At 53.9% G+C, this 16,863-nt stretch overlaps 1 protein-coding gene across 1 annotated transcript in view; it reads right to left on the bottom strand.

Annotated features, from left to right (window-relative positions):
• Nucleotides 1-24: 24 nt before the first annotated feature.
• ABCA7 (ATP binding cassette subfamily A member 7) overlaps nt 25-16,863 on the bottom strand; it is a 29,110-nt gene continuing 12,271 nt past the window's right edge. The window contains exons 24-47 of the mRNA XM_049788242.1: nt 16,404-16,606; nt 16,128-16,188; nt 14,492-14,584; nt 14,242-14,396; nt 13,904-14,028; nt 13,694-13,795; nt 13,311-13,583; nt 12,930-12,962; nt 12,643-12,820; nt 11,581-11,750; nt 9,302-9,479; nt 8,781-8,896; nt 7,904-8,048; nt 7,675-7,798; nt 6,052-6,181; nt 5,706-5,826; nt 5,570-5,632; nt 2,819-2,925; nt 2,458-2,599; nt 1,979-2,109; nt 1,586-1,693; nt 887-979; nt 357-597; nt 25-258 (exon numbers count right to left, since the gene is read on the bottom strand). Coding sequence (XP_049644199.1) covers nt 124-258; nt 357-597; nt 887-979; nt 1,586-1,693; nt 1,979-2,109; nt 2,458-2,599; nt 2,819-2,925; nt 5,570-5,632; nt 5,706-5,826; nt 6,052-6,181; nt 7,675-7,798; nt 7,904-8,048; nt 8,781-8,896; nt 9,302-9,479; nt 11,581-11,750; nt 12,643-12,820; nt 12,930-12,962; nt 13,311-13,583; nt 13,694-13,795; nt 13,904-14,028; nt 14,242-14,396; nt 14,492-14,584; nt 16,128-16,188; nt 16,404-16,606 — 3,227 coding nt within the window. The 3' untranslated portion in view covers nt 25-123. The remainder of the gene's footprint in view (nt 259-356; nt 598-886; nt 980-1,585; nt 1,694-1,978; nt 2,110-2,457; nt 2,600-2,818; nt 2,926-5,569; nt 5,633-5,705; nt 5,827-6,051; nt 6,182-7,674; nt 7,799-7,903; nt 8,049-8,780; nt 8,897-9,301; nt 9,480-11,580; nt 11,751-12,642; nt 12,821-12,929; nt 12,963-13,310; nt 13,584-13,693; nt 13,796-13,903; nt 14,029-14,241; nt 14,397-14,491; nt 14,585-16,127; nt 16,189-16,403; nt 16,607-16,863) is intronic.

Below are 16,863 nucleotides of genomic sequence, written 5' to 3'. Positions count from 1 at the left end.
TTGCACATCTGGACACATCTTGCACACAGTTTTCCAGATTTTATTACCTCCCTGACACTGGCTCCCCCCAGGAACTTGGGACCCCCAACTCCAGGCCGCCCACCAGCCCCAGGGGTGGGACACTCAGAGCACCGTTTCCATTGTGCAGCGGTCATCCAGGAGCTGCGTCGTGACTTTGGGGAGCTGGGCACCCGGTGCGGGGTCTTCTCCCTCCTGCTCCTCCTCCTTGCCCTGGTCCTCTGAGAAATGCAGGAAAACCTAGAGGGGTGAGAGACCGCGAGAGGAGAGGAAAGGTCAGCCCATGGACCTGCACCCCCAACCCCGTGTCGCTGACCCCCTTCCCCGAGCTGGGCCACCTCCTCCAGCGTGGTCTGGCTCACGGAGAAGTCCTCCACGCCGCACTCGACACCGCGCGCCGCCAGTTGGTCAAAGACCAGCGCCAGGGCGCAGGACCCTCCCAGAGGCAGCTGGAAGCGCAGGCGGCCGCCATGGGCTTCGCGAAGCTGGGCCCCCGGGAACGCCTCCACCACGAAGGCCACCGCGCCTTCCCACCGCACCGCAGGGACCCGCAGGGTGAGCGTGTAGCCGGCTCCGAACCTGGGAGGTGAGCGAGATTGGGGTTCGGCTCGAGACCCCCATGCACAGCCCGATGAGTCATTCTCGGACAGAGGGAGACCCCTCCCCAATAAACAGGCTCCGCCCCACAACCCAGCCACGCCCAGGGTATCTTATCCTGCCCTCTATTTAAATCCCAGGCTGGCCCACCGGCCTGACCTCCTTCCAATAGTGCACTGCTGGCTGGTGCACGTCGGAGCCTGGGTTCACGACGCTCCCAGGCTTTTTCCTCTCCGCTCCCGCAAGGCCCTGAAGACTGAGCCCCACTCACCTGCTCTTGAGGTGCTGCACGCTGCCCAGGCAGCGGAACCTCCCGTTCACCATGATGGCCAGGCGCGTGCAAAGGGCCTCACACTCTTCCATGCTGTTGGGGACCAAGCTGCCGTGAGCACCCTCGGGCATCTGTACCCAGCGCCCACACCCCGGGTCTGGATGCTGCGCCAGCTTCGTCCAGCTCTGCAGCCTGCAGGTCCATCCTAAGCTGTGTTTCCAGAATTTGGTCCCCTTTCACCTCGCTCTCTGGTCTTCCTTCCTTCCTTCCTTCCTTCCTTCCTTCCTTCCTTCCTTCCTTCCTTCCCTCTTTCTTTCCTTCCTTCCTTCCCTCTTTCCTTCCTTCCTCCTTCCTTCCCCTTTTCCTTCCTTCCTTCTTTCCTTCATTCCTCCTACCTTCCTTTCCTCCCTCCTTCCTTTCTTCCTTCCCTCCCTTTTTTCCTTCTTTCCTTCCTTCCCCTTTTCCTTCTTTCCTTCCTTCCTTCCTTCCTTCCTTCCTTCCCTCTTTCCTTCATTCTTCCTTCCTTCCTTCCTTCCTTCCTTCCTTCCTTCCTTCCTTCCTTCCTTCCTTCCTTCCTTTCTTCCTTCCTTCCTTCCTTCCTTCCCTCCCTCCTCCTGGGGTCAGTTGTCACACGCCCAAAGTGTCACACGCCCAATGTGTCCCTCGGTTCCTCCCAGGACATCTGGTGCAGAGACTTACCTGTGCGAGGTGAGGACCACGGAGCGGCCCTCCCGCACCACGGCCAGAAGGCTGTTCCACAGGAAGCGCCGGGCGCTGGGGTCCATGCCCGTGGTGGGCTCGTCCTGGGTGGGGAGATGCTGACTGTCAGCCTGGCCCACCGCCCAGGCTCAGTCCCACTCGCCTAGGTCCCGCCTCCCCTTAGTCCCAGCCAAGTCACTGAAGACACGCCCCCAATAACCACGCCCACAAGAATATACTCCTTAGCCCAACCCATACATCAAGGCCCCGCCTCCACAAAAGCCCCACCCATGACTGCAAATCACACAGGACTACACCCATGTTTGTGAGACCCCGCCCACTGCCTCCCTTAACTCCGCCCCTTATCTCCATTCGCCCCGCCCACGCACCAAGAAGATGACAGCTGGTTCTCCCACCAGCGCCACAGCTGTCGCCAGCTTCCGCTTGTTGCCCCCGCTGTAGGTGCCCGCGGGCCGGTCAGCGTACTGCTGGAGACCCAGGCGCAACAGTCCCCGGTTTGCTGTCTGCGGGGCGGGCCACAATTGGAGAGCAGAAAATTAGTGGGTGGCAGGAATTGGGAAGTCAAGGTGACGGAGATCCTTGGGACTTGAGTTCCAGCTTGGGCATTACTGGGTAAGGGGCTGCTGGCCCCCACTACCGCCACAGCTGGGAAGCCACCCCCCCCCAAAGAAAACAAGGGGAGATGGAACGTGACAGGTTGGCCAGGCCGGCTTGGGGCGGGGCCACATGAGTGGGCGTGATCATTCCCAAGTGGGCGTGGTTAAGCAGGGTAGGACGGCACTGGGTCGGAGTCCCAGGTGAGGGCCTGGCTTTGGGGAATGGGGTGGCCTCAAGGATCAACCTGGATTAACCTGGGCAACTTGGGCTTCGGGGACACCACGCAGGCGTGCAAACAGCTGTAGATGCTCCCTTGCTGTCAATAGCTGGAAGATGGCGTCGGACTGCGGGCAGTAGCCCATGCGCAGGTGGGCAGCTGCGGGCTCCTTGACCACGCTGAGGAGGGGACAAGGCTCAGGAAATTGGGGACACAAAATCAGGTCACAAAATCAAGCTCTCCACCCCCGTGTGGCCACCCAGAAACACCTGGCCAGGGAAAAGGGTTGTTTGTATTTGCAGGCAGAGATAGGGACCCGGGGTTCAAGGCCAGCCCTCCTCCACCACGCAGGCCACCGTGGGAAGAGGAAGATCCCCTCCCCACACGAACCCCCTCACCTGTGACCGGCCAGCACGGCCTCTCCCCAGCTGGGCAGAGTAGACCCCGTCACCATGCGGAATGTGGTTGTTTTCCCAGCGCCATTTACACCCAGCAGTCCAAAACACTGGGGAAGGGGCACAGATGGAGGTTCATTCAGAGCCAGAGTGAAGGCGATTATCTTCTTTATATTTTTTGTTTTTATTTTTTGGGGGGTCTTTTTGGCCACACCTAGTTGTGCTCAAGCGTTACTCCTGGCTCTGCACTCATGAATCACTCCTGGCTGGTTCTGGGGACCGTCATATGGGATGCCAGGGATGGAACCTAAGACAGCCCTGTGCAAGATAAATACCCTCCCTACTGTGCTAGGAACTATGCGATGGCCCCAGTATTAGTCTTTTATGCAGCTGACCCCAGCTCTGTCCCCCAAGCACTGACACCAGTGACCCCTGAACACTGGGCTTGGATCCAAAACCCATTCCCTCCAAAAGTTAAATAAAGCTTTCACTGAACAGGCTGGGTTGGTATCAAGTGAAATGTGTCTCAATAATGTATGGGCACCCCCCCATAGCAATAGTCAAAAACACGGGGGCCAGGGCCGGAGAGATAGCCCAGCGGTAGGGCGTTTGCCTTGCACGCAGCCAATTCAGGACGGATGGTGGTTCAAATCCCAATATCCCATATGGTCCCTGATGCCTGCCAGGAGTGATTTCTGAGCACAGAGCCAGGAGTAACCCCTGAGCAACACCAGGTGTGACCCAAAAACCAACAACAACAAAATACAAAAGAAACAAACAAAAACCCTTGGGGAGCCAGAGCTATAGCACAATGGTAGGGTGTTTGTCTTGCATGCAGCTGTCCAGGACGGACCTCAGTTTGATTCCCAGCTTCCCATATGGTCCCTGAACTAAGAGTGATTTCTGAGCAACATAGTCAGGAGTAACCCAAGGGTATCACTGGGTGTGGCTCAAAAAACAGAAACAAAAACTGGGGAGTGTGTTTCCTGACACAGCAGCTCAAGTGGGACATTAATGGACATGGATGCTAAACAGGTGGCCTGCCCCAAGTGGGGAGGGGTTTCAATATACAGGAGATGCTTGACTTGAGGCTTTTTGTGCGGGGACACATGCCAGTGGCACTCCTTGCTCTAGGCTCTGCGCTCAGGAGTCATTCCACAGGATGCTTGACCTGGAGTGACAGAACCACCAGCTCATAGGAGCTGTGACTGTAGGGATGTGGTAACCCTGGCAGTAGGACTGACCTCAGCAGATCAGGCAGATGGGTACAAAGCCAGGGCACCAAGAATGTTGGCTGTGGACCAGTGGCGTGGCCTGGGGCCCCTTTGGAACACAGAGATTTCTATCACTCAAGTACTGTTGGCAGGCGCTGACTTAAGGCAGCTGAAGAGATACCAGTAGGACAGTAAATAGGGCACTTGTCTGGTATGTTGCTGACCCAGCTCAAGGTTCAATCCCCTGCATCCCATAGGGTCCCCTGAGTCCCACCAGGAGTGATCCTGAATGCAGAGCCAGGAGTGATTGACTCTGGGCTGTGAGCACTGCTAAGTGTACCCCACCCCCCAAAATGCACAGCTCTGAATAAGTGCTCAATAATATGTGGCCTAAAGGGAGTAGGGCACTTGCCTTGCATGTAGCTGATTGGAGTTTGATCTCGGGCATCCCATAGGGTCCCCTGAGCACATACAGGAATTATTCCTAATTGCAGAGCCAGGAGTAAGCCCTGAGCATTGTTGGGTGTGGCCGAAACAAAATAAAACAAAACAAAAATGATGATGGGGTCTGAGAGATAGCACAGTGGCAGGGCGTATGCCTTGCATGCGGCCAACACAGGATGGCCGTTGGTTTGAATTCTGGCATCCTATATGGTCCCCTCAGCCTGTCAGGAGCGATTTCTGTTTCTTTTTCTTTTTTTTTTGGCTACAGACCCGGTGACACAAAGGGGTTACTCCTGGCTATGCGCTCAGAAATCACTCCTGGCTTGGGGGACCATATGGGACCCCAGGGAATCGAACCACAGACCGTCCTAGGCTAGCCTGTACAAGGCAGGTGCCTTATAGCTAGTGCCCCCTTCCCCTCACCCCACTCTGGCCCCCAGGAGCGATTTCTTTTTTTTGTTTTTGTTTTTGTTTTTGTTTTTGGGCCACACCCGGCGGTGCTCAGGGATTACTCTTGGCTATCTGCTCAGAAATAGCTCCTGGCAGGCACGGGGACCATATGGGACACCGGGATTCAAATCAACCTCCTTTGGTCCTGGATCGGCTGCTTGCAAGGCAAACACCGCAGTGCTATCTCTCCGGGCCCCAGGAGTGATTTCTGAGTGCAGAGCCAGGAGTAACCCACAAGCATCATTGGGTATGACCCAGTGCTTGACAATGTGTTTGACTTCACATGCATTTACCAATATCTGAAGGCACAGAGTGAACCTCAATACATGCATGAAAGCAACCAGTAAGTTGTCAGTAAGTGTCAAAACCAGCACTATGGGGCTAAAGTGATAGGACAGCAGGGAAAGACTTTGCCTTGCACTGGCCAATCCAGGTTCGATCCCCAGCATCCCTAAGGGTCCCCGAAGTGATTCCTGAGTGCAGAGCCAAGAGTGAGCCCCAAGAATCATTGGATATGGTTCCAAACTAAAACCAAACTAAGAACCAAAGCCGTGGTGTTAGTACAGAGGTGGTGTTCAACTGAGGGCGAAGCTCACAGTAGGGCCGACATTCACTTTCCTGGTCCAGAACCCCCCTCGGAACTCACCTCACCAGGAGGGATCCCCAGGCACAGGCGGTTGACAGCTGGAGTTCTCTGCCTGTGATACACCTGGACGGGGTACAGGTCGTTGAGAAAAGCGGGTGGGCCAGTGGGGGGCCCTCCCCTGGCACTCTGCACCCACCTTAGTCAGGTCTTTAAGCACCAACACATCCCCTTGTGCCTCCCCTCGGGTTACCCGCTGCCTCTCACGGGCCACATCCTCATCCTCTTCCTCCAGGGGTGACAGCTGCCTTGCCTTAGGTCTAAAGACAGGGATGTGATTGGTTTCTTCGTTTTAGTTGATTTCTGGGCCACACTCTGCAGTGCTCAGGACAGACTCAGGAATCACCCCTGACAGTGCTTGGGGGGAATCCTCTGGGATGCCAGAAATTGAATACAGGTCTGCCATATGTTGAGCATCACAGAGAGGTGACTGGGCTAAATGCAGGATCCCCGCTGCTCCCACTCTCTCCCCCATTCCCACTCACTGAGGCCACAGGCAGCTGCGGTGCTGCAGCAGGAGTGTGAAGAGCAGGAACAGAGGCCCCTGGAATGTCATGGCCAGAAGGTTCTTGCCTGTCACCTCCCAGCGAAGTGGGGACTGCAGTGTTCCTTCTCCTATGGGAAGAAGGAAACAGCTGTGAAGCCTTGGTGTCCTGCAGTCTGGGCCTCTCCCCAGACAGTGTGCTTTGAGTTTGTTGTTTTCAGGCCACGACCGGCCTACTCCAGGCAGGGATTACTCCTGCCACTGTGCTTGGGATCATTCTGGAGACGCTCAAGGAACCATAAAGGAGACAGAGAGACAGTACAGTGGGCATGCAGCCAGCCTAGATTTGATTCCTGGCATCCCATATGGTCCCCTGAGCAGTGCCAGGAGTGATCCCTGAGCCAGGAGTAACTCCTAACCATGACTGACCGGCCCCAAAATAAAAACAAAACAAACAAAAATCAAAACAAACCAAAAAAATCAGGGGCCGGAGAGATAGTACAGCAGTAGGGGGTTTGCCTTGCACACGGTCGAGCCAGGACAGACCTAGGTTTGAATCCCGGCAGAGCCCTTCCTTCCTTTCCTTCCTTCCTTCCTTCCTTCCTTCCTTCCTTCCTTCCTTCCTTCCTTCCTTCCTTCCTTCCTTCCTTCCTTCCTTCCTTCCTCCCTCCCTCCCTCCCTCCCTCCCTCCCTCCTTCCTTCTTCCTTCCTTCCTTCCTTCTTCCTTCCTTTCTTCTTTCTTTCCTTCCTTCCTTCTTCCTTCCTTCCTTCTTTCTTTCCTTCTTCCTTCCTTCCTTCCTTCTTTCTTTCCTTCTTCCTTCCTTCCTTCCTTCCTTCCTTCCTTCCTTCCTTCCTTCCTTCCTTCCTTCCTTCCTTCCTTCCTTCCTTCCTTCCTCCTTCCTTCCTACCTTCCTTTTTCTTCCTTCCTTCTTCCCTCCCTCCCTCCCTTCCTTCCCTCCTTCCCATCCTCCCTTCCTTCCCTCCATCTCCTTCCTTCCTTCCCTACCTCACTCCCTCTCTCCCTTCCTTCTTTCCTTCCTTCCTTTCTTTTTTTGTCACACCTGGCAGCGCTCAGGGGTTACTCCTGGCTTTGCAATCAGAAATCGCTCCTGGCAGTCTCGGGGGACCATATGGGATACAGGGATTCGAACCACCGTTCTTCTGCATGCAAGGCAAATGCCCTACCTCTCTGGCCCCAGAAGCGATTTCTAAGTGCAGAGCCAGGAGTAATCCCTGAGCTCCATTGGGTATGGCCCTAAAAAAAAATATCAAGAGACCCCATAGAATACAAAAGATGGAAACTGGGTCAGCAGCATGTAAGGCAAATAATCTACCCCCTACACTACCACTCTAACCCCTGCTTTGCATTCTTAGGAAAATAGACTCAAAGTTGGATAGGCCCATCAGCTAGAGTCAGATGGGTACACAACAGTGATATCACTCCTCCCTTACTTTGAGTCACAGACCTCTCATCATGTGGCTCAAGATAAACTTGATGACTGCTACACTGCACATCTGCTTCAGCTTGAAGTCCCTATTGGTTTTTTTTTTTTTTTTGGGGGGGGGGGTAGGGTTATCTAATTGACTCTTGCAAAGTAATTCTGCACTTGAGAGACATTCTTACCCAAGCGTTCAAAGGCATCGGCCATGGCCTGATTCCGCACCATGTCGATGAGCCCCCGGCCCAGGCAGAAGTGGGGGAAAATAAGAAAGACCCGCTTCAAGATCCGGCTCACATTCTGCAAGTTCTGCACAAGAAAGAAGAGGGAAGCAGATTAAGGGGCCAAGACCGAGGGCCCTGGCCAGCCCCAGCTGTGAGGAGCAGAGGGAGAGTGGGAAGCAAAGTCCCCTACCTCATCTGATAAGAGCTCAAGCACGAAGGTGGCCATGCTGCCATTGATGCCAATGAAGAGGTTAATGCAGGTGAGTGCCACATAGGCCGTGCTGGGCTCGGAGAAGAAGAAGGAGGCTGGGTACATGAGAGGTGTGATTGACCAACTGTGGGTGAGGGCAAGAGAAGTGACAGGGGTCACCACTCAGACAGGGGAGCCGAGGCCAACACACCCTCCTCTGTAGATGGCCTCTTGGTGGGAATCAGGACAAGACAAGCCTTTTCATTTTTTTAGTCACACCCGGCAGTGTTCAGGGATCACTCTTGGTGGGTTCAAAAAACCCTATGCTGTGATAGTGATTGAATGGGGCCATCTACATGCAAGGCAAGCAACCTACCCACTGTATAAAACAATAGCTCTAGCCCACTCCCAATTTTTGAGATTTTTTTTCTTGGTTTTGGGGCCACACCCGGCAGCGCTCAGGAGTTACTCCTGGCTCTGTGCTCAGAAGTCGCTCCTGGCAGGCATGGGGGGCCAAATGGGATGCCGGATATTGAACCACTGTTGGTCCTGGGTTGGCTGCTTGCAAGGAAAATGCCCCACTGCTGTGCTATCTTTCTGACCCCAAGAGGTTGGTTTTTTTTTTTTTTTTGAGAACACCTATCAGTACCATCAGAACCCATTAGGTTCTGATCATCCTGGCAGGCTCAGGGAATCAGGGATTGAACCCATATTGGTCACATGCAAAGTAAGTGCCCTCACTGCTGTACCCCCAAGATGAGCTTTAAAGGCCACCTTGGAGTTCCACCGCTATACCTCCCATGTGATCATGTCAGATCTCCTAGATACAGAGTCCCATAAGAATAGATCCTGAGGTGTGTGTGTGTGGGTGTCTCACCCATACAGGAGGAGTAACAGCACAAGGGCAGGCAGGTTGGTGGGGGCCACATAAGCCTTCTGCTGGAAGGCCAGGAAGATGAGCACCACAATACAAGCTGACACCAAGTAATTGCACTGCAGTAGAGAATCAGTGACCTTGCGTCAGAATGCAGAGCTAAGGAAGATCACTCCAGCAGTGTCTCTCCCACAATCCCTGCATTGTGTTAGGAGCCTTGATAGTTTTTGTTTTCATTTGAGTCCAACCCGGTGATGCTCAGGGATGACTCCTGGCTTGGTATTCAGGCATCACTCCTGGAGGTGCTCAGGGGTTCCTATGGGATGCCGGGGTCATCCAAGTGCAAGGCAAGTGCCCTTTCCACTGCCAATCTCTCTGATCCCAGGAGGTCTTTATTTTGGACAGGAGACTTTCCCCATCTCCTAAGACCCCTAACTCCCCCAAGTCCCTGCCTGAAAGGATCCAGAAGGAGCGGAGCTGAGTTGTGATCGAGGTGTGCCCACCCCTCCAGGCCTTCCCCTCACCATGTCCCAGAGAAAGTTGCTGATCCAGTAGAGGGTGGGGGGCAGACCTCCCATGAATTGCAGGTGTTTGGCTCCAGTGACACGTTCTTCAATGAGGACAAGGGTGAAGCTGGCTGGGACAAAGGACATGGCGAAGACCACACAGATGGACACCAGCACATCCACCGAGGAGGCCATCCTGAGGTGAAGGCATGAGGCAGGGTCAGGACAAAGGTGGACAGAAGGGGCCAGAGTGATAGTACAGCACAAGGGAACTAGCCTTGTACATGGATAACGTCAACTCGATCCCAACATCCTATAGGGTCCCCCTAAGCACCACCAGTTGTGCCCCCACAAAGAAAAGGTAGAGGGACTGGAGTGATAGCATAGTGATAGTGGGGAGGAAACCTTGCATGTTGTTGAGCCAGGTTCGATCCCTGGCTTCCCATATGGTCTGCTTGAGCTCTGTTTGAGTGCATAGCCAGGAGTAATCCCTGAGTGCTGCCTCCCCAAAATAACAAAATAACAAGGTACACAGGGCTGGTCTGTGAAAGGAGAGGTGAAGGCATTTCAAACGAGAGTTACTGCAAAGCCTCTCAGAGAATGAGTGTAGATGAAAAGGACCCTGCTCTGGCTTGGGGGCTGTCCTGCTCACATTCCCCCACTTTTACTTTCCTTTTATTTTAGGGTTTTATTGCCTTTGTCTTCACAAAGATTTGTCTTTACAGTCTACACCCAGTGAGGCTCTGAGGTTACTCCTGGTTCTTCACTCAGGAATCACTCCTGGCAGGTTTGGGGACTATACGGGATGCTGAAATTCGAACCACCATCCTTCTGCATGCAAGGCAAATGCCCTTCCTCTGTGCTATCTCTCTGGCCACCAGTTTGGTTTTTTTGTTTTGTTTGTTTTTTTTTTTTTTGGGGTCACACTCAGCAGCGCTCAGTGGTTACTCCTGGCTCTACACTCAGAAATCGCCCCTGGCAGGCACGGGGGACCATATGAGATGCCAGGATTCGAACCACCGTCCTTCAGCATGAAAGGCAGCCTTACCTCCATGCTATATCTCCGGCCCCTGTTTTTTTGTTTTTGTTTTTTAAGCTTTTATTACTCATTTGTCAAAGTTCTTGATATATTCAGGATGCCAGGCCAGGGATCTGATATATAATTTTTAAATGAATTCCCCAAATCTTTTCTCATCCCCCCCATTTTTTGTTTCTATTTTTTTTTGTTTTGTTTTTGGGCCACACCCGGAGGTGCTCAGGGGTTACTCCTGGCTGTCTGCTCAGAAATAGCTCCTAGCAGGCACGGAGGACCATATGGGACACCGGGATTTGAACCAACCACCTTTGGTTCTGGATCGGCTGCTTGCAAGACAAACGCCACTGTGCTATCTCTCCGGGCCCTTGTTTCTGTTTTTAAGCTATAGTGCTCGGGTTACTTCTGACTCTGCACTCAGAAATTGCTCCTGGCAGGATCAAGGGACCAAACTGGATGTCGGGGATAGAACCCGAGTCTGTCCCGGGTTGTCCGCATGCAAGGCAAAAGCTCTACCACTGTGCTATTATTCCAAACCTTCCCATCCACCCCCCACCCCCCTACCCCCCACCCCCCGTTTTTATTGCTTGTTTTTGGTTTTTGGCTAACACCCGGCAGTGTTCAGGGATTACTCCTGCTTCTGCACTCAGAAATTGTTCCTGGCAGGCTCGGGGGACCATATGGAATGCCGGGATTCCAACCACCATCCATCCTAGATTGGCTGTGTGCATGGCAAATGTCTTACCACTGTGCTATCTCTCTGCCCCTCACTTATTTTTTGTTTGTTTGTTTGTTTTTTGTTTTTGGGCCACAGCTGGCGGCACTCAGGGGTTACTCCTAGCTATCTGCTCAGATATAACTCCTGGTAGGCATGGGGGACCATATGGGATGCCGGGATTCAAACCAACCACCTTAGGTCCTGGGTCGGCTGCTTGCAAGGCAAATGCTGCTGTGCTATCTCTCCGGCCCCAACCCCTCCCTTTATTAAATTTTTATATATTTTTGCATTTGGGGATATACCTGACAGTGCTCAGGACTGAACCCTGATTCTAAGCTCATGAATCACTCCTAGTAGTGCTTCTGGTGCCCAATGGGAATTAAACCCAGGTTAGCCACATGCAAGGCAAACACCCTCCCAGCTGCACTGTCGCTCTGGGTCTGTTACTTCACTTTTCACAGCACAGACACTGGCTAAGGGCCCATCTAATTTTTCCCATCCCCTGAGGGAGGCTGAGGTGGAGGGACGCATGGTAGAAAGACTCACAATGTGGCCTCGGACATCTGTGCCTTGGTGAGGTTCAGGGGGTGATTCACGGTGGTGATGCTGTGGGCATTGTGGGTGGAGTTTGGAGGCAGGCTGGCCTGGAGCAATGCGTTGTTGGCCCGGTTCACGAAGGACACCATGGCGTGCCAGCCTTTGTTGTTGAACCAGATCTGCGGTGGGGTCAGGAGCAAGGGGTCAGGGTGATGGGTTCCCCCAACACCCCACCCTGATTTCTCTGGCAGATTATTGTTCGTTTCCATCCTATTCAGGATAAGCTTGTCACTCATTCATTGAAACATCTTTTGGATTGGTCCCTTACCCTACCTGGTCTCCTCCCCAAGGTATGGTCTTTGGGTTCCCAATAAAGCCATCCAAGGTCTCAGGGAAAAAGTTTGTAGTTTCAGTTTTACACGACTGAACTTTCTGCTTGCTGGTCTTAGTGCTAGGAGCAGAAGGCTTGCAGTGGAAGTTCCTGAACCTGTTTGTTTGGTTTTACTTTATTTTATTGAAACCATTATGATCTACAAAGTCCTTTTTTGGGGGGGGTTGGTTTTTGGGTCACACTGGGCAGAGCTCAGGGGTTACTCCTGGCTCTGCACTCAGAAATCACACCTGGCAGGCATGGGGGACCATATAGGATGCCAGGATTCAAACCACCCTCTGTCCTGAATCGGCTGTGTGCAAGGCAAACGCCCTACCACTGTGCTATCTCTCCAGTCCCTACAAAGTCTTTCATAATTGTTTTTTGGGCCATACCCAGTGCTCTCAGGGATTACTCCTGGTTCAGTGCTCAAAACTTGCTCCTGGCAGGCTCAGGGGACCATATAGGATGCTGGGGATAGAACCCAGGTCCCTCTCAGGTCATCTGCATGCAAGGCAAACACCCTACTGCTGTGTTATCACTCTGGCCCCACTCCTTTATCTTCATAACTGTGTGTGGATTATTTCCTGTGTTGGGGTTTGCTTCCAGAACCACGTCTCCCTAATCCTCTGGGATTGGAGAATGAGGCTTCCATTACAGACTACCAGTCCCTTTCTTCCCCCTCACACCCCAGTCCCCACCTTGAGACTATCCCGGGTGTCCAGGTCGTTAGTCCAGGCTGTGAGTTTGTGCAGAACGCGGCTCAGGGCTCCATCCATCTTGGGGTTCATCAGGGCCTTCAGCTTCTCCAGTGTGTCACTTACTCCATGTGTGGAGGGTCGGCTCAGGTCTGGGCCCCCCAGTGAGAAGCCCCCATATCTATGTGAGGCAGAAGGTGGGACAAGCCAGGGTGACAAAAGGTATATGGGTGAACCCCACAGTGGGGCAAATGGGGTGTAGGAGGGACAGAAGAAGCTTCTCTACGTACCTGACCTCATTCACCCACTTCTTGGTCTTCAGGCTGGGACAAGGGGACAGAAGGACAAAGAAAGCATGAGGGATGCCCAAGGTGAGTGGTCAGAGAGACAGCACAGCGGGGAAGGCATTTGCCTTGCATGCAGCCAACCCACGTTCGATTCCCGGCATCCCATAAAGTCCCCCGAGCACAGCCAGGAGTGATTCCAGAGTCAGAAGTAACCCCTGAGCCCACTGGGTGTGGCTCCAAAACAAAACCAAAAAATGAGAAGTCCAAGGTGAGGGGCTAGAGCAATAGCACAGTGGGGAGGGTGCTTTCCTTGAATGCAACTGACCCGGGTTCAATCCCCAGTACCCCTAAACACAAAGCTGGTACAGTTCCTGGGGGGCTCACCCCTTGCGCACCAGGCGAGGGTAGGTCTTCACGAGGAAATCCGAAAGATTCCGGCCTGTCAAGTTCTGCACCATTTCCCCAGAGCTGGTCAATGCTTGGGGTGGCGGGGGACCCCCGGCCTCCACAGGACAATCGGGCAGCAGGCGGCGGGCCCCAGGCCGGCTGCACTGGCAGGCGGGCGTCTGGTTGCCACTGGCCCCACTGGCTGCCTCTGCTCCGGGAAGCTCTGGGATGGAGAAGTGGCAGAGGCCTGGCTGGGTGCCTGGGGGTGTCCTGCATGTAGGGAGAGCAGGATTGTGGGCACCCTGTGGGCACAGGGGCTACTCCAGATGAGGAAGTGGAAGTCTCACAGGTGACCGTAGGAGGGACAAGGGGGTCCTCACCTGTTCCTGGCCCCACCGCTCAGGTCAGGACTCCCACATCCCGCTTCTTCCAGCAGCTTCTGAAGTAAGAAGCCCCTTTTGGGGTCCCCTGGTGCATCATCACTACATGCAGGTGCAGGGTAGGTGCGAGTCAGGGTTGAGCCCCCTTGAGGATGCCTGACCTGCTCTCCAATGGCAGCTCCACCCGTTGTCAGCTGTGCTCCCCATTACCTGAAGAAGGACATCTGGGGGCTGTACATGCTGGTGGTGAGGTTCAGAGCTGGGTAGTTGTCAAAGGGTGGAATGATGAGGCTGAAGGCCAGGGCCAGGCCCACAAAGAGAGCCGGGAGCACAATCTGTGGGGACCCCAGGGACCCAGGAACCAGCTTATCAGTGGCTCAGCAACCCCACATCCCCTGCCCCAACTCTGCCTCCATTGGGGCTCCTTGGGTGAGTAGGTAAGGTAGTGAAAATGGGAGAGTAATGCAGGCAGTCCTGGCAGGGTATGGGGGGAGCTGAGGCAGCCTTGGGCCCAGCGAGGACTCTCCATCCTGGGGTGGGGTCCCCACCTGAGCAAACAGGCCCCTGCGGCTACGGCAGGCGAGCAGGAAGCGTTTTGTGATCAGAGCCCGGAGCTGCTGTAGAGGCAGCGCCAAGCCCTGAATTCGGCTCGGGCTGCCGGTCTCCCCGCTTCCCTTCAGGGCCTGTGTCTCTTGCGCGGCCCCTGCAGTAGTGGACAGTGAAGAGGATGAGGATGGGGCCCTTGGGGACCCTTGGGGGGGCTGGGAAAGACCGGAGTGGAGGAGGAGGGGAGCTTACCCAAATCCCCGTTCTCCAGGATGGACTCCTTAAGCCTCGGGCCCACGGCTAGGGGTGCGACGCCTGAGTTCCGAAGCTGCCAGTGGTGGCCATCTAGGAAACAGCACCGGGAGGAGGAGGGTCACCGTGAGGGTGGGCAATGGGGTTTGATCCCTGGCATCCCATAGGGTCCCCTGAGCACCTCTGAGTACAGAGTTAGGAGTCAGCTCTGAGCATTACCCGGTGTGGGCTGGCAAAAACAACAAAAACCACTTCAAAAAAAGGGTACTGGAGGGGCCGGAGAGATAGCACAGTGGCGTTTGCCTTGCAAGCAGCCGACCCAGGACCTAAGGTGGTTGGTTTGAATCCCGGCATCCCATATGGTCCCCTGAGCCTGCCAGGAGCGATTTCTGAGCGTAGAGCCAGGAGTAACTGCTGAGCACTGCTGGGTGTGACGCCCCTCCAAAAAAAAAAAAAAAGAAGAAGAAAAGGACAGGGGGTCAGAGAGATAGCAAGTAAGTAAGATGGAAGTAAGATGTTTGCCTTGCATGCAGAAGGACGGTGGTTCGAATCCCAGCAGCCCATATTGTCCCCTGCCAGGAGCGATTTTGAGTGCAGAGCCAGGAGTAACCCCTGAGCGCTGAGTATAACTCAAAAGAGAAAAAAAAATTCAAAAAATTTAAAAAGGGGGAACTAGTGCACAGCAGATAGGCGTTTTCCTTGCATCTTGCATGCAGCCAACCCAGGTTTGATCTTCGGCATCCTACAAGATTACCAGAGCCTGCCAGGAGTAATTTCTGAGCTCAGAGGCAGGAGTATCTCCTGAGCACCACCAGGTGTGACCCCAAAAATAAATAAATTAAAAGACTATCAGGGGCTAGGAGATAGCACAGAGGGTAAATACAGCACTTGAATCAAATTCAAGCAATTCAGTTAGAATCCTTTTTAATTCTTGCATCTCATAGACAAGCACAGCACAGAGCCAGCAATAGGTGGGCCCTGGGTACCACCAGGTGTGGCCCCAAACAGCCCCATAATAATAACGACCTGGTATTGCAGTACCTCCGAGAAAAAAGAAAAAAATAATAATAGCATCAGGGGGGCTGGAGCAGTGTGCTAGTGGTAAGGCGTCTGCCTTGCAAGCACTAACCTAGGACGAACCGCAATTCGATCCCCCGGCATCCCATATGGTCCTCCAAGCCAGGAGAGATTTCTGAGCGCACAACCAGGAGCAACCCCTGAGTGTCACTGGATGTGGCCCAAAAACCAAAAAAAAAAAAAAAGCATCAGGAGTCGGAGGTTAGTTCAGCCAGGAAGGATCTTGACTTGACCCAGGATCGGGATAAATCCCTGGCATATCACTGGGTGCCCCGATTGCTGCCAGGAGGGATCCCCAAGCATAGAGCCAAGAGTCAGCCCTGAGCAGTGATGCATGTGGCTAGAAATATTATATATGCATATATTTAGAGAGAGAGAAGAGAAGAGAGGAGAGGTAAAGAGGAGAGAGAGAGAGTGTGTGTGTGTGTGTGAGAGAGAGAGAGAGAGAGTGTGTGTGTGTGTGTGTGTTAGAGAGAGAGAGAGAGAGAGAGAGAGAGAGAGAGAGAGAGAGAGAGAGAGAGAGAGAGAGAGAGAGAGAGAGGAGAGGCTAGAGATAGACCTGCAGTTCTCCGCTCCGGGTTCATGTCACCTGCACTTTCCTCCACCACCTTCAGGAAAATCTGCAGAGGAAAATAAGAGATTTGGAACTTGGGGCACCTACAGGAGAGAATCTGGGTCTTGAAGGGGTACGGGCATCCCTCATATACTGTGGGTCCCCTTAGCAGCCCCTCAAAGTCGCTCCATGAACGCTGCTTCCTCCTGGGAATATCCTAAGGTCAAGAAGCATCCTTCCTGCCACTACCTCCTCCGGGCAGCCCTCCCTGCCTTGCCTCACCTCTTCCAGGCTGGTATCGGAGATCCCATAGCTAGAGAGCCCCAGCTCCCCCAGTCGCTGGTCCAGCTCCCGGAAAAGCTGGGCGAAGCTGCCATCCAGGGCACCCGCATAGGGCAAGGCCAGCACCAGCTCGTGGGGCAGCACCTCCACTAGCCGAGCCCCAGGCACCCAGCGCTGCACCCAGGCCAGCAGTTGGGGTGCACCTGGATAGGCAACAGACACATTAGTGGAACCCCCTGCTTCCAGCTAGTTCCCTCAATCCACCTTCCTAAAGAAATGGCTGATTAGGGGGCCGGAAAGATAGCATGGAGGTAAGGCATTTGCCTTGTATGCAGAAGGTCAGTGGTTTGAATCCCGGCATCCCATATGGTCTCCTGAGCCCACCAGAAGTGATTCCTTTTTTTTTGGGGGGGTCACACCCAGCAGCAGGGGTTACTCCTGGCTCTATGCTATGAAATTG

Source organism: Suncus etruscus, chromosome 15 (genome assembly GCF_024139225.1).
Source record: "Suncus etruscus isolate mSunEtr1 chromosome 15, mSunEtr1.pri.cur, whole genome shotgun sequence".
Lineage (NCBI taxonomy): Eukaryota > Metazoa > Chordata > Mammalia > Eulipotyphla > Soricidae > Suncus > Suncus etruscus.
The sequence above is the reverse complement of the archived record's forward strand: the minus strand, read 5'-3'. Positions and strand labels throughout refer to the sequence as shown.